Source organism: Prionailurus bengalensis, chromosome A1 (assembly GCF_016509475.1).
Source record: "Prionailurus bengalensis isolate Pbe53 chromosome A1, Fcat_Pben_1.1_paternal_pri, whole genome shotgun sequence".
In the NCBI taxonomy this organism is placed as follows: domain Eukaryota; kingdom Metazoa; phylum Chordata; class Mammalia; order Carnivora; family Felidae; genus Prionailurus; species Prionailurus bengalensis.
In genome coordinates, this window is record NC_057343.1 from 136,947,127 (window position 1) to 136,963,206 (window position 16,080).

At 36.9% G+C, this 16,080-nt stretch overlaps 1 protein-coding gene across 1 annotated transcript in view; it reads left to right on the top strand.

Annotated features, from left to right (window-relative positions):
• BDP1 (B double prime 1, subunit of RNA polymerase III transcription initiation factor IIIB) overlaps window positions 1–16,080 on the top strand; it is a 92,352-nt gene that overhangs the window by 1,476 nt on the left and 74,796 nt on the right. The window contains 8 exon segments of the mRNA XM_043586939.1: window positions 1,398–1,568; window positions 1,720–1,993; window positions 4,937–5,210; window positions 6,795–6,904; window positions 8,021–8,080; window positions 9,181–9,309; window positions 10,478–10,611; window positions 11,834–11,928. Of these exon segments, the coding sequence (XP_043442874.1) occupies window positions 1,782–1,993; window positions 4,937–5,210; window positions 6,795–6,904; window positions 8,021–8,080; window positions 9,181–9,309; window positions 10,478–10,611; window positions 11,834–11,928 (1,014 nt within the window). The 5' untranslated portion in view covers window positions 1,398–1,568; window positions 1,720–1,781.

The following is a 16,080-nucleotide window of genomic DNA, read 5'->3' on the forward strand; positions in this document are numbered from 1 at the left end:
ACCTACAGAATTGTGGGAGTGCCCTAGATTCTTAGATGGAACATAACATTTTGGGAAAGGCAAGATCTTTATACCAGAATATACTGGGCAAAGCTAAATGGTCCTAGTAGTGGCTACAAGATTCGTGAGACATCTTCAGTAGGGGGATCTTTGTCAAGTTCTTGACGTTTTTTAGGTGTATCTGAAGCCCTGTTCCCTCCCCAGATTACTGGAGGGAGCCTACAGAATCCACAGACTTCCATTTTCTTTCCAGTCTTAGAGGAATCTCTTCTCTCTAACGTGCTTTCATCCCTCTTACTCTCAAAAACGCTTCTCTTTCTTCTTCTGGATGACATAGCAACCTTTTTAATTAATTAAAGATTTTATTATTTTGCCATTAATATAGCAGGATGTTCTTGTAGAGTTTTATTCTTCCAAAAAGGAAGTTGGGCCTGGCTGTTGCAATGAGTCAGGGAATTAAAAAGCTCGCCCATACTGTGTACAGCCAATCTCATCTATGGCCATTTTTCTTCTAATCATATAGGTCTTCCCTAACCATATTACCTAAAGTAAGCCAGCCTCCCAATAATCTCTTTCATAATACTCTTTAAATTTCTTTCATGCATTTAATACACTTTTAATCTTGTTTACTTGTTTTATTTTTTTCTCCCCAACCCAGAACACCTTATTTATTGCTCTAATGCTACCTCCTGAAGCAGATTATGAATACATATATTAACTTACTATATAACTATATAGTTAAATTTTTAAAGTGTTTATTTTTGAGCAGACACAGAGTGCCAGTGGGGGAGGGGCAGAAGAGAGGGATACCTATATTCGAAGCAGGTCCCAGGCCCTGAGCTGTCAGCACAGATCCCTACACAGGGCTCAAACTCACCAGCCAGGAGATGTTGACCTGAGCCCAAGTGGGATGCTAACCGACTGCGCTACCCTGGAACCCTTATAACTATATAGTTTTAACTATAATACTTTTTGAACACGTACATTAAAAAGTATACAAAGGTATACGGTGAATGATCTTCATGCCACGACATGTTTCCCGTAAACCTAGTTCCCCTTACAGGAGATAACTTACCAGTTTCTTCATAACTGAATTTGTAATCTATGTTCTACTCAATTTAGAATTTCTAAGCCCTGGGGATGCGCTGGCGAACAGGCACTACTCTACAATACCTTCTTCTTTTTCAAGTTTTTAATTATTTTTCATAATCTCTACCCCCAATATGGGGTTCGAACTCATGCCCTGGTATCAAGAGTGGCAGGCTCCTCCGACTGAGCTAGCCAGGCGCCCCACGATTTTAATAGTCTTATAAAGGGTCTTGGGTCTTAAAAGGGTCTTATAAAAAGTCTATACAGGGTCTTGACTACCTCCTTTCACTCGTTTCTGTAACTCCTAGGGACGCTGGGAGAGGGGAGAGCTGACCACGGAACATCTCAATTTCCGATTCACTAGTAACTCTGTAGTTTGACAGTTACCATGGCTCCGGGCGCTGTGCGTCTTACGCTTTTCCTAGGCGCTGGCTGATGGCGTAATCAGTTCCGGCGCCCTACGAGGGCGGGGAAGCAAGGTACTGGGGGAAACTTAGCAGGGTCATGAAGAAGAGGCGGCGGCGGGAGGAAGGAGGAGGTGGTGGGGGTGTGAACCTGCGGTAGCTGCCCGCTGGGCTGGTGGTGTGGCCGTGTGGAAAGGACGTAGTTCTTAATCCCTTCTCCCGGCAGCAGCCGGGGCTCGGGGCTGAGAGCGGCCGTGGGGCCGCCTCCCCGGGCCCCCTGGCTCCGCCATGTTCCGCAGGGCACGCCTTAGCGTGAAGCCGAATGTCAGGCCTGGTGTAGGCGCCAGGAGCTCCTCCGCTCCCAACCCCCAACGTGGACAAGAGGCTCCCAGGCCCCCGGATCCTGCAGCCGCTTCTTCCCCGAAGCCAGCGGAGTCTACAGATGTGCCCCCGGTGGATTTCGGGGGAACGGAGCCGCAAGAAAAGCCTCCCAGGAGCAGGTAAGAGCATGCAGAGAGGAGCATTTTCATCTGCCCCGCCTCTCTGGGCCTGTCACCCGGAATATGACCCCATGAATTTACTTTAGGAGTATTCTGTCGCTTGCATTGAGTCTTACAGTTGAGACTCTATGAACCTACTCCAAACTGCAGTTTGTCACTCTGGCCACAGGGTGTGGCACATGTGGATTTTGTTAAAGGTCTGTAGTTTCTCCGGGTGGGAATCTTGTCTTCAAGTGGTGGTGAGAAGAGTCCAGGTGTAACAGTCTTGACGTGAAATTTACACGTGGTAATGTTAGAGAGCTTAGATTACTTTGCCATAGTTTTTTTTTTTTTTTTTTCTTCCTTCTGGAGCACTTTGCAGGGGTAGGTACTTTTTTAGATTTTCAAAAAAACATTGATGTAGTCTTAAAAGACCAGTGTTACATTGGTTATGCTGAGTTGTGTCAATGGGGAGGAGATATGGCTGCTTGATTTGATTCCAGGGCGTGCCCCTTTATAGTGGCCATGTTTTCTGAAGGGAAAAAGCATGTGCTAATACCGCATTTGGAGTCAGGATTTTTTTTTTTTCCTTAAAAAATTTTTTTTTAATTTAATGTTTGTTTATTTTTGAAAGAGCGGGAGAGGGGCAGGGGAGAGGGAGACACAGAATCTGAAGCAGGCTCTGAGATGTCAGCGCAGAGCCCAACACCCAGCTGGACCTCACAAGCACAGAGCCCAAGGCAGGGGCTCGAACTCACAAACCGTGAGATCATTACCTGAACCTAAGTGGGACTCTTAACCGACTTAGCCGCCCAGGCGCCCCAGGATTTTTTTCGTAATTTAACAGTTTATCAGACTTTGCCCAGGCAGAATTTGCTTATCTGTAAAATGGAAATAATATTCTCTGATTTGGAGAGTCAAGTTATTGTGGAGTTTAGAAAAAACTGACAAACTCTTGAATAGGACATGGCAGAATAGTTGTCTACAAAAAGTTATCTTTTTTAAAATAAAAGCAATGGTAGTAAATAACAAAGTAGTTAAAATTAAGCCATGTTGGGCTACTAATGGTCTCTGTTTCTGTGATACATATGCGAGGAAACCAATAAAAATGGATCCTATTAAATGACAATGAGATGGTGTAAATTGTTTGTATGCTCTAACCAGAAGGTGAAAATTTTATCCTTTTCTTTTTGGCTTAACTTCCTCTGTTGGCCTGAACTGGTGCTGGGTATAGGATGTTATTTTGCCAGCTTACTGATACTTAGTAATATCCATGTTTCTTATATGAATATTTTTTTCAAAATTCCTCCTCAAAAAAGAAATACAAGTAACAGTCACTGTTAATAAAGTTTGCAGAGGTCCTGTTAACTTCATACAGATGCATGATGATTGATAATTTAATAAATTACTCTGATTCTGTAGTCTTGAGACATTAGAGGTTGGGAATATTTGCTTTCTTAGAGTTGGCATTTAGGGAGTATATTTGATTATTATTATTTTTTTTTACTATGTGTTTTCTTTTTTTGCGGGTCTTTGCAGCTGTAAAAATCTATACAGTGTATGTTTTGTCCTCAACGATTCAACATAATTGAATGAAATGCACAGATGCATGTATCATTACAAAGCCTGATCTCGGTGTCATAAGTTTGGGCCCTATGTTGGGTGTAGAGATTACTAAAAAAAAAAAAAAAAAATTAAAAACATGGAGCTATCCTGCAAATAACCTGGAAAGCTTATTCTATAGGTTTAGGCATTTTCTACTTTTACATAAAACTAATAACATGAAAAATGTAGACTGCTTTTAATTCTTACACCCTCTCTCTTCTTGACTTAATTTGCTTTCAGGCCATTCCTGAAATGTGTATATCCGATCTGAACCATATCTAATATGTATTTTGGAGTGACCAAGTACTTTTTTAAGTTAGGAGTTTGATAGCTGTGTAAGTATTCATACCAGACGAAAGATGAATGATTTCTACCTCAAACAGTATTTGATTGGATTAATGTAGCTCAATGTAGATTCTCAAATACTGTAGTAGAGATATTTTAGCAATTTGATGTTTTGTGTGTTTGGTTTGACTCATCTCAGGTTGATAAAGTAATTTATAATTTAGATCAGGTAGGGGGATGTCAATATAGATTATAAACTTAGTTTTTAAAAAAATAATTGTCGGGTCACTTGGGTGGCTCTGTCGGTTAAGCGCCCGACTTCATCTCAGGTCATGATCTCACGGTCCATGAGTTAGAGCCCCTCATTGGGCTCTGTGCTGACAGCTCAGAGCCTGGAGTCTGCTTCAGATTCTGTGTCTCCCTTTCTCTCTGCCCCTCCCCCGCTCTCCCTTTGTCTCTCTCAAAAATTAATAAAGATTAAAAAAAAAACTTAAAAAAAATAAAAAACCAATTGTCAGTTATATAGTGATTGAAAGTAGGGTAATAGAGTTTTAATTTGTAACTTGGCCTTTTGTTTTTCTTGAACGAGTTAGGATGAGCATAAACTTATATGTTCTAATGCACTAAGGGACTTGACGTTTGAAAAAGATCAGCAGTCTTTGTTAGAATTTATGCATCTGTTAAAATTTTAGTAAAGGGGCGCCTGGGTGGCTCAGTCGGTTAAGCGTCCGACTTCGGCTCGGGTCATGACCTGTGGTTCACGAGTTCGAGCCCCGCCTCAGGCTCTGTGCTGACAGCTCAGAGCCTGGAACCTGCTCTGGATTCTGTGTCTCCCTCTCTATCTGCCCTTCCTCCACTCACACTCTGTCTCTCAAAAATAAATAAACATTAAAAAAAATAAAAATTTTTAGTAAACAAAGTTTTTATTGGAATCTGTCATGAATAATGTGTATCTCAAGTCGTTGATTGTTTTAATAATGAGATTTTACTGGTTTAGATTTTTACCAGGCTAGTTTTTAAAACTAGAATATGAAAGATCCATGGTGTCTTTTTTTTTTTTTTTAATTTTGACAGTGATGAAAAGACTGACAATGAGAATTATGTTGAAGAATCCAGTAAGTCTTCCTCTGCTGTTTCACAGAGAAGAAAGCGAATATCAAGTACTACTCTGGTTAAGCCTGGTGTCAGTGTTCCTTCAGAATCTCATCCCTTATCTACAGTTAATCAAGAAGTTCCACAGCCAAAGCCTATTTCAACAAAAGAGAAACAGCCATGTTCAGACAGATACCGAATATATAAAGCCCAGAAACTAAGAGAAATGTTAAAAGAAGAATTGAGAAAGGAGAAGGTAAGGGAGAAAAATCACATTTGACTGTTCCTACTAGGTTTCTGTTTTTATGTTAGGCATCATTTGGAGGAATAATATCTGTAGTATTTAATGGAGCATAACCACTTAATGTTCCTTATTTTAATAGAAGATCCCCTTTTGTGAATTGAATGATTAATAAGCGCGATGGACTTAATAAGCTATTTTTTCTGCTACGTTAATTTTTATATTCATCTATATCTTTTTTTTTTTTAATTTTTTTTTAATGTTTTTTATTTATTTTTGAGTCAGAGAGAGACAGAGCATGAACAGGGGAGGGGCAGAGAGAGAGAGGGAGGCACAGAATCCGAAGCAGGCTCCAGGCTCTGAGCTGTCAGCACAGAGCCTGACGCGGGGCTCAAACTCACGAACCGTGAGATCATGACCTGAGCCAAAGTCAGATGCTTAACTGACTGAGCCACCCAGGCGCCCCTCATCTATATCTTTGATTGATTTTGGTGAAGACCAAAAATAGAAGGTCTGTTTCTACACACATAGAAAATATACAAAGCATATTTATAAAATAAACTTTAAGTATGATTTTTCGTGACATGAATAACATTCATTTGAATTAAGACAAACTTGAGCAAAATGAATTGGTAATATTTTATAAATTGACAGTATGGAAATTATAAATGGGAAAAATTTGCATTTATGTGTATAGTAAAGCCCATCTTTTTAATCTTGAAGAGCGATTATTTTTCCAAGATTGCACTGTACCAATAGTGAAACATGTAAGCTCTGCAGTTAGATACTTAAGATCTGAATCTTAGAGTCATCCCTTACTATGTATTGTTGGGCAATTTAATTGATTTTTCTGTCTGTATCCTCATCTGCAAAATAAGACTGATGATAGTATGTATCTCATTGGAGGGTTGCAAAGATTGGATGAGTAAATATATGTAAAACACATTTAGACTAGTGCCTGGCAAACAGAAGGAGCTTAACAAATGTCAGCTTTTATTATTACAAAATCCCCTTGTTAATTCAGAGGAAGGCACTTAGTATGGTGCTTTATATTATTCTATCATCTTTGTGTAGTAGATACCACTGTTTTACGCAGGTGGAAACAAGTTTAGAGAAGTTATTTGCTTTGTATCACATATCAGTGCGATTTGAATCTATGTTGTTTAAAATCTAGGTCTCTAAAGATGTTCTATAGAATCTGCTTAGGTAGATTTATTTTCAGGAAGTAAAAAATTAAACATTTGCTGTAAGAATTTTGTAAAATTCACAGAAATCTAGTTCATTACAGGGTAAACAAAAACTATGTATTTATAAATGCTTAGCAAACTATTATAGTTAGAAGGCATTAGTAAGTATGATTTTATACGTTGAGCTTTTATCCAGACCTAGACACTTTAGTTTTTAAAATTCCTTGATGTGCTACACAGTTTAATAATGCAGTTTATGAAGTTTGTCCTAAAATTGGGAATAGTCATGATAAGAATAATACTAAATCACTTGCAATGAATATAACAGTGGGATATACCTTTGAATATAGTACATGTGAAATTCTACATTTATAAAAGAAAAGTGGATCTTTGTGTGTGTTTGTGTGTCCAGAAACAATGGAAAAACAAATATGCCATAAATGAAAGTCAGAAGCCACCAGATCGTTCAAAAATGACTATGAGAGATTTCATATATTACCTGCCAAATAATAATCCAATGACGTAAGTAAATTTTTCTTGTTGTCCTTTCTTTGGGTATGTTGTGAGTTAAGTATCACTTTTAGAGTACAAGTTCGTGTTTTCCAAAAGTATGTTGGCAAAACTTATAGCAAATACGATGTTTTTTCGATAGAATTTTTAAACAACATTTAGTTGTATTTCAGGTAACTGCTTTCTTGGGATGGTGCCCTTTTCCTCTGAAATTAAAAATAAGTTTCCTTTCTTTTTATTTTATTTTATTTTTAACATTTATTTATTTTTGAGACAGAGAGAGAGCATAAATGGGGGAGGGGCAGAGAGAGAGGGAGACACAGAATCGAGAGCAGGCTCCAGGCTCTGAGCCATCAGCCCAGAGCCCGACGCGGGGCTCGAACTCACAGACCGCGAGATCGTGACCTGAGCTGAAGTCAGACGCTTAACCGACTGAGCCACCCAGGCGCCCCCAAAATAAGATTCTTTTGTTACATTACCAAAATGTTATAAAACTAAACAACTTTAACCGATACTGCAGTTTGTGTTTCTTGTACACTATACCCTGATTCTAAAGGAACGCTATAATTTTTATGCTCTACCTCCTAATTATTTATAGTGGATATTATTTATCTTCTAAGAACAAAGCTTCTTTAGTAAAGTTAGCCTGAGGAGGCAGATGGTTTATAATAAATCTCATTGTTATGTTGTTGATGGTTTAGCAGGTGGATGCAGGAGTGTAGCTTTTTTCAGGTTTACCAGGTCTTTGGGTTGCTGCCGAAGGGCCAGAAGCCTAGGTGGTAAGTTGTTTGACATGTAGGATTTGGAGATAAGCCATGTAGGTTGCTTCAGACATGAGGACTGGGAGAGCCTCCCTTCACTAAGGAATTAGAGAGTAAAAACGTTCCTACCTAGGGCATAGCAGGTTTATATTTGATGACAAGGTTTTTGACTGAGAAATTGACTCTTGGGCCACACCGTTATTAATAATAGTGTTATGGTTTATCATATAAAAAAATGCAAGTTAAAATAATTTCCTTCTTTCCAATGGGTAGAATTGACAAGATATATATTGTTCATTTAAAAATATTTTTTATATTAAATATTAAATTGTCTCACATTTAAAAACAGTTGTTGTTTGTTTATTAGTTCTTCACTGGAACAAGAAAAGAAAACTGAAAAATCATTGACACCAGTCCAGACAAGAGAGTAAGCATTTTATCTTAGTGTTTTTTTAAAATAAGTTATTTGATGGGTACAGTTTTTAAAAAAAGAAATCAAATGATGCTTTTTGTTATAGTCAAATTGCATGTGATAGGAATGTTTAGATAGAATCACTAGCAAGAATAAAACTTACTGTCTGATTTAAATCAAAATGTAAGGCGGCCCATACTGTGTATTATAATGGAAATGGCCAATGGTGTTATTTTAACGAAACCTTATATTTTATTTTTATTTATTTTAAAAATATTCTTTTGCTTAATATTTATTAATTTATTTTGAGAGACAGAGTACGTGTTCATGATTGCGGGGGAGAGGGGCAGAGAGGAAAGAGAATCCCAAGCAGGTATTCCCAGAACTATCAGCATGGGGCTCCATCTCCACAAACTGTTAGGTCATGACCTGAGCTGAAATGTTGGATGCTCAACAGATTGAGCAACCCGGGGACCCCTCAATTGAAGCTTTTAGAATTAAAAAGGATTTTGTTTTGTTTTAGAATAGCATAATAAAACAGTACAAAAATCAAATGGAACGAAAGTGTACTGAGAAGTCTTCCAACTCTGTTTTTCTGTCATCTGGTTCCGCTGCCTGAAGGCAACAATTGTTACCAATTTTTTAACGTATCATTCTAATTCTCTTCTGTGTCTAAACAAATAAACGTGTATATATTTTTCTTTTTCTTTCCCTTTTATAGTTAAAAAAAAAATTTTTTTTTAATGCTTTTATTTATTTTTGAGAGAGAGACTGAATGCAGGCGGGCAAGGGGCAGAGAGAGGGAGACATAGAATCCGAAGCAGGCTCCAGGCTCTGAGTTGTCAGCGCAGAGCCCGATGTAGGGCTTGGACCCACAAACCACAAGATCATGACCTGAACTGAAGTCGGATGCTTAACTGACTGAGCCACTCAGGCACCCCATAGTCGGGGAAATTTATAAACACGTCCTTAACATGTAGTATCTTTACTTAGGGTATAGGGAAAATTGGAAATCGAATGAAGGTTGGATTCGAAGTAATTTATTTCAGAAGTTGATAGTACTCAGGAGATCCTTCTCCTGGATATATGAATTAAGCTATCTTTACATTTGGTAGGCAAGAAGGTAAAAGTACTCCTGATGCTGAAGGTCATGAAGAAGTAGAAGAAGAAGTGGATGACGGGCCATTGCTGGTTCCTCGAGTAAAAGTGGCAGAAGATGGTTCCATTATTTTGGATGAAGAAAGGTAAGTTAAAAAAAAAAGAGATTGTGGTTTCAAATATAAGAACAAATGTGCTTTGTCTAATGAGAGAGATTGAATTTCTGCATCATTCATGGTTACCTGAACATATAAACACTAATGTTTATATTTTTTAATGCGTGTTATAAATAGAAAGACGAGTTACATTGAATTGTAATTTTTAGCAATTTTTATGCTGTGTTTGTTATAAGAAGATGGTATTGCTGATCCGTCATCCATTAACCTTCCACAATTGTTTTACTAACTTTACTGGTAATTGGGATGAGCTCCTGAACTAATTATATGCTGGTCTCTACTGATGATACATTTCAAAAATTGGCTCAGTCTTGAACTCAAAATTCAGGTTTTCTTATTATTAACTAATACCATATTTTGGTGTGTGGTTGTAACTAATGAAAATGCAACAAATGAATCAGGTTTAATCAGGGCTAATATTTTATGTAACTTTTGTTATGACAAGGTTTAAATTCACTTTGTAGTTTCTCAGTTATAATATTAAATTTTTCAAATTTGGCATTCTGGAATTTGTTGTTTGTCCAAAGTGTGTTTTTTAAAAAACAAGATAAATTCACGAGTAACTAAATATAAAAGAGGGATGTAAAGTAGTCTGACAGTTCAGTATAAAAATCTTTTTATAGCATATAAAATTCTACGATAATTAAACATAAATGCAGTACTTTTAATAATTGTGTGTTTTTTGCCATTATTTTGTGATGATCATTTTACTGGTCATTAAATAGTTAAAAGCATTGTACTGCTTTGTTTACAGGAATGTAGAACAAAAACATAAGATACTTATGTTTCTTATCTTCTCTTGGGTTTAGCATGATAAGGTAATATGTGTTAAATGTAGGGGACATACAGAAGTCAATAAAATATAAGTAATTTTTTGGTGGCCCAAAGATAATGTGTAAATTTTATATTGCTATTAACGATTTCAGAAGAATGTTGGCATTTAATTTTATTCCTTGGCAATCACATTTTAAGTGAAAATTAACAGAATCTTGGAAAATATGCATACCTCAAGTATATATTATTATACTTTTGTTCCGATTCTGTCATGGCACATTTCAAAATATAACTATTCAAATATCATGTATTATTTTCTTTCTTGTTCTAAGTGCAGATCTATTTAAAAGTGTGTCTCTTTCAGTTTAACTGTAGAAGTTTTAAGGACAAAAGGCCCCTGTGTTGTTGAGGAAAATGACCCCATATTTGAGCGTGGTTCTACAACTACATATTCCAGCTTTAGGAAAAACTATTACTCTAAACCATGGTCGAATAAAGGTAACTAATTTTCATTTTAAATTTTGTGGATATTTATTTGAAGTAAAGTGAATTATTTAAGTAAATGAAATGAAAACCATGTTATTTTCTGTCTAGCTAATTTTATTGGAACTGACCTCTGCATCCGTTCCCCCCCCCCCCCCCCCCCTTATTATGGAACTCCATCTCTGGCTTTATCTTAGTGATCTTTTTAGGAATTAGCATTATGGTAATTTGGGTAGAGTAGTCCTCTCTGTCAAATCCCTGTATAAAAAATAACATGGAAAACTATTAATATTTCTAATACTCATAATAATGTTCTATCTTAGATACTGTTGTATAACAGAGTTTCTAAGCGTCAAAATTGTGCTGTTAAAAAGCATATACTACTTTTTTTTAAGTTTATTTGTTAATTTTGAGAGAGTTAGTGCAAGCAGGGGAAGGGTAAAGAGAGAGGGGGAGAGCGAGAATACCAAGTAGGCTCTGCATTGTCAGCATGGAGGCTGATACCGGGCTTGAATTCATGAACCGTGAGATCAGGACCTGAGCCAAAATCAAGAGTTGGTCACTTAACCGACCGAGCCACCCAGGCGCCTGAAGCTTATAATACCTTTTGAATGGTATCGCTTATTCTTATAAAAAATAATGCAAGTTGTTTTTGGGGAAAAAATGAAACAGAACAGAGTAATTCAGGACAACAAGAAAGATTCTATACTTTCCTCCTCTGTATTCCCCAATCCTATTTTATTGAGGTTACTTCTTTTAATATTTTCTTGTGTGTTTTTTTGGTTACTTTCTTTCACATACTACTTAGTGCACCTTAGTTGCTTATGTTAAGGCAGTAATATAGTGGCTGTGACTGATGGTTTTCTTAAGAACACTTTGAGACCAGATAGGCAGAATGTTGTTTTCTTCTTCTTCCTCTTCTCTTTCCCCTTCTTCCTCCTTCCTCTTTCTTCTCTTCTTCCTCTTCTTCCCCTTCTCTTCCCTCTTCCTAATTTTAGCTTCTTGGTATGAGTTTATAAATTTCTTATGTTTCTGTATTAAAGTTTAGACATTATTTTAGATGCATGAAGTTCTTAGCAATAAAATTGACTAAAGATTTCCTGGCCTTTAATAAAAGACTATTAGATACTCTCAAATTTATTTTTAACTCAAAATATATACTTCATGTAAGATTTTTTTTTTTCCTCTGAAATATTGGGATTAATTTTCATTCTTTCTAAATCTTTTATTTTTACAGAAACAGATATGTTTTTTTTAGCCATCAGCATGGTAGGAACTGACTTTTCTATGATTGGACAGCTTTTTCCTCACAGAGCAAGGATAGAAATTAAGGTAAAGTAAACCCAATACATTTGTTGATTGGAAAAGGACCAAAAATTACTAATACTATTTTTTTAACTTTTGTTTAAATCTCTGTTCATCCTTATTCGTTACTAGTTTTGAGTACATGTGTCCTTTTTTACAGCTCAGAAAGTAATGCAGTATTACTGAATTTTAATATGAGTACAGTCTCCTTACCTTTTAGTGTATTATCTATGTCTTGCTCACTTCTAGAATGGATTTTAGGGAGTACCCATAAAACCAGTGAATCTAAGATAAAAGAAGCATTATGTAACGAAGAGGGAAGAATAAATGTATCAGAATACGTATTTGGATTAAGGGTAGCTTTTGAACAGAGTGTATTGCTTAATTTCCTAGGAAGGCATGAAGAGAGGCATGCTAAATTAGATAATTCCCATGATCTGATCTAACTGTTGCTTTCTTAGGCTACCTTAACTTTGTGGACAGGGCCACTATTAACAAGAGCAGTGATGTAAATTAGTGCTTTACTATGCCTAACAGAGTGAGTAGTATTCTCTGTTTTATTTTTCCCTTTGTGAGAAACTTAGTTACAAGTTTCCTGGGATGGAGTGCATATGAGTGCACACTATTTAGGCTGTCATGCATTTTCAATTAAAAAAAATTTTTTTAATATTTATTTCTGAGACAGATACAGAGCATGAGTGGGGGAGGGGCACAGAGAGAGAGAGGAAGACAGAATCCGAAGCAGGCTCCAGGCTCTGAGCTGTCAGCACAGAACCCAACACGGGGCTCGAACTCACAAACCATGAAGTCGTGACCTGAGCTGCAGTCGTTCGTTCAACTGACTGAACCACCCAGGCGCCCCTATGCCTTTTCAATATATTGTGAGCTCTTTTTTTATTTAAAAAAATTTTTTTTAGTTTTTTATTTTATTTTTGAGAGAGAGAAACACACAGTGAGAGCAGGGGAGGGGCAAGAGAGAGATAGAGACAGAATCTGAAGCAGGCTCCAGGCTCTGAGCTGTCAGCGCAGAACATGACATGGGGCTTGAACTCACAGACTGCAAGACCATGACCTGAGCTGAAGTCAGACACCCAACCGACTGAGCCACCCAGGCACTCCTATAGTGAGCTCTTTATTCAACCATGGGTTTTTTTTTCTTCATTAATTAAACTATCAGGAAAGACAGATGTTTTGTTCTTGTGCTACACTAGGCATGGATCCATCACCTGGGGACCATTATATGGTGTAAAGGTTATTCTGTTTCTGCAAAAGAAGAATTGTTTATATTTATGTTCCTTTTCTAATGTTGATCTTTGATATAAGGAGAAGAAAACGTTAAAGTATGTGAAGGCTAGAAATTGTCTAGGGGAGCTCTCTGATCTGAGTAATTAATGATATATTTGTCACTAAACTATTTCTCCCCAAAATTGTTTAGACTCCTCCCCTAAGTTTAGTGTAGTTCTAACAAATCTTTGGGCAAAATTTAGAAAAGTGAAAATTTAGACTAGTGGATTGTATTGGTTTTCAAAGATCAAACCAGACTTGTGTTATTCTTTCTGATGTTGGATTTTATTATATTTTCTTGAGAATTTTTTTTTTTTAAGGTCATAGAGAGTGCATGCATGTGAGCTGGGGAGGGGCAGAGAGAGACGTGATCGGGGATCTGAGGGAGGCTCTGTGCTGACAGCAGCCAGCGTGATGGAGGATTCAAACTAATGAATTTATGAACGATGAGGTCACGATCTGAGCCAAAGCTAGATGCTCAACTGACTGAGTCACCCAGGTGCCCCTCTTGAGGATTTTTTGCATCTTTGTTCATGAGGGATATTTTGAATATTTATTTATTATTGATTTAGTTTTGAGAGAGGAGGGAGCAGTGAGAGAGAGGGAGAGAGAGAATCCCAAGCAGGCTCTGCACTGTTAGCACAGAGCTTAATGTGGGGTTGGAACTCATGACTGAAACGATCTGAGTCGAAATCAAGAGTTGGACACTTAACCGACTCAACCAGCCAGCCGCCCTATGAAGGATATTTTGCACCTTTCTTTTAATGCCTTTATCGTATTTTGGTACCAGGATTATGCTGGTTATAGAAAATGAGTTGGACAGTGTTTTTGTTTTTGTTTTTTTTCTTTTATCTGAATGAATTTAAGATTAATACTATTTCTCCTTTAGTGTTCAATAGAATTCAACAGTGAAAACCTTCAGACCTGTAATTTTCTTTGAGGAAGGATTTTAAGTTTAGTTTCTTTAATACATATAGGTATATTCAGATACTCAGTTTTTTTACTTGTCAGTTTTGATGCTAAGTTGTTGAATTTATGAAAATTTTGAACATTGATTTTTAGCACTTTTTTTCTAATTAGACATTTAAAGCTATACATTTTCATCTGAGTCCTGCTTCAACTGCATTTCATAAATTTTGATAGGTTGCTTTCAGTGTTTCTCAGTTAAAAATATTTTCTACATGTATTTCTGTTATTTAGAAGTGTGTTTAATTTCCAAATATTTGGGACATTGGTAAATATTTTACTGTTTTGTAATTGTTTTATTAATTCCATTGTGAACATCAAATATATAAGCTGTAAGATTTGAGTCTTTCTGAAATTTAATGAGATTTATTTTAAAAACATGTTATATTCATCTTGGTCAGTATTTCTGGTGCACTTGAAATGAGTGTATACTCTGTTGTTGGATATGTTGTCTAGTTCTAGTAGTTAACGAAGCAAAGAATTGACATCTGCCTTCATGATCATAGATTCGCCTCTTTCTGTGTTTATATTCAGTTTTTGACGTATATTGACTTTCTTGTGTCATTCACTTTTGGGCACAGTAATGGGTACATTCACTTTTAGTGTGCTGCTAAATTGATCATACAGCAATTGTCTTTCTCTGATTTATATCACTTAGTATAATGCGTTCAGTGTCCATTCATAATGTTGCAAATGGGAAAATTTCTTCTTTATGGCTGGATAATATTCCTGTACACATACACACATATGTACCACATTTTTTCTTTTTTTTTTGTGCTTTGCTTTTGTAATTTTTATTTTTAATTTACTTCCAAGTTAGTATATAGTGCAACATTGATTTCAGGGCTAGATTCCTTATTGCCCCTTACCCATTTAGACCATCTCCTCTCCCACAATTCTTCCAGTAACTCTCTGTTTGTTCTCCGTATTTAAGAGTCTCTTCTGTTTTGTCCCCTTCCCATTTTTATATTATTTTTGTTTCCCTTCCCTTATGTTCATCTGTTTTGTATCTTAAAGTCCTCATGTGAGTGAAGTCATATGGTATTTGTCTTTCTCTGACTAATTTTGCTTGGCATAATACCCTCCAGTTCCATCCACATAGTTGTAAATGGCAAGATTGCATTTGTTTTGATTGCCGAGTAATGCTCCGTTGTGTGTGTGTGTGTTTGTGTATGTGTGTGTGTGTGTGTGTGTGTGTATACATACCACATCTTCTTTATCCATTTATCCGTTGTTGGACATTTGGGCTCTTTCCATACTTTGGCTATTGTTGCTAGAGCTGCTATAAACATTGGGGTGAATGTGCCCCTTCGAAATAGCATACCTGTATCCCTTAGGTAAATATCTAGTAGTGCAGTTGCTGGGTCGTAGTATAGTTCTATTTTTAATTTTTTGAGGACCCTCCATACTGTGTTCCAGAGTGGCTGTACCAATTTGCATTCCTGCCAGCAGTGCAAAAGAGTTCCTCTTTCTCCGCATCCTCTCCAACATCTGTTGTTGTCTGAGTTGTTAATGTTAGCTATTCTGACAGGTGTGAGGTGGTATCTCAGTGTGGTTTTGATTTGTATTTCCCTGATGATGAGTGATGTGGAGCATTTTTGCATGTGTCGGTTAGCCATCTGGGTGTCTTCTTTGGAGAAATGTCTATTCATGTCTTTTGCCCATTTCTTCCCCTATTTGTTTTTTGGGTGTTAAGTTTGATAAGTTCTTTATAGATTTTGGATACTAACCCTTTATCTGCTTTGTCGTTTGCAGATATCTTCTCCCATTCCATCAGTTGCCTTTTAGTTTTGCTGATTGTTTCCTTTGCTGTGCAGAAACTTTTTATTTTGATGGGGTCCCAATAGTTTATTTTTGCTTTTGTTTCTCTTGCCTCTGGACATGTGTTGAGTAAGAAGTTGCTATGGCCGAGGTCAAGAGGTTTTTGCC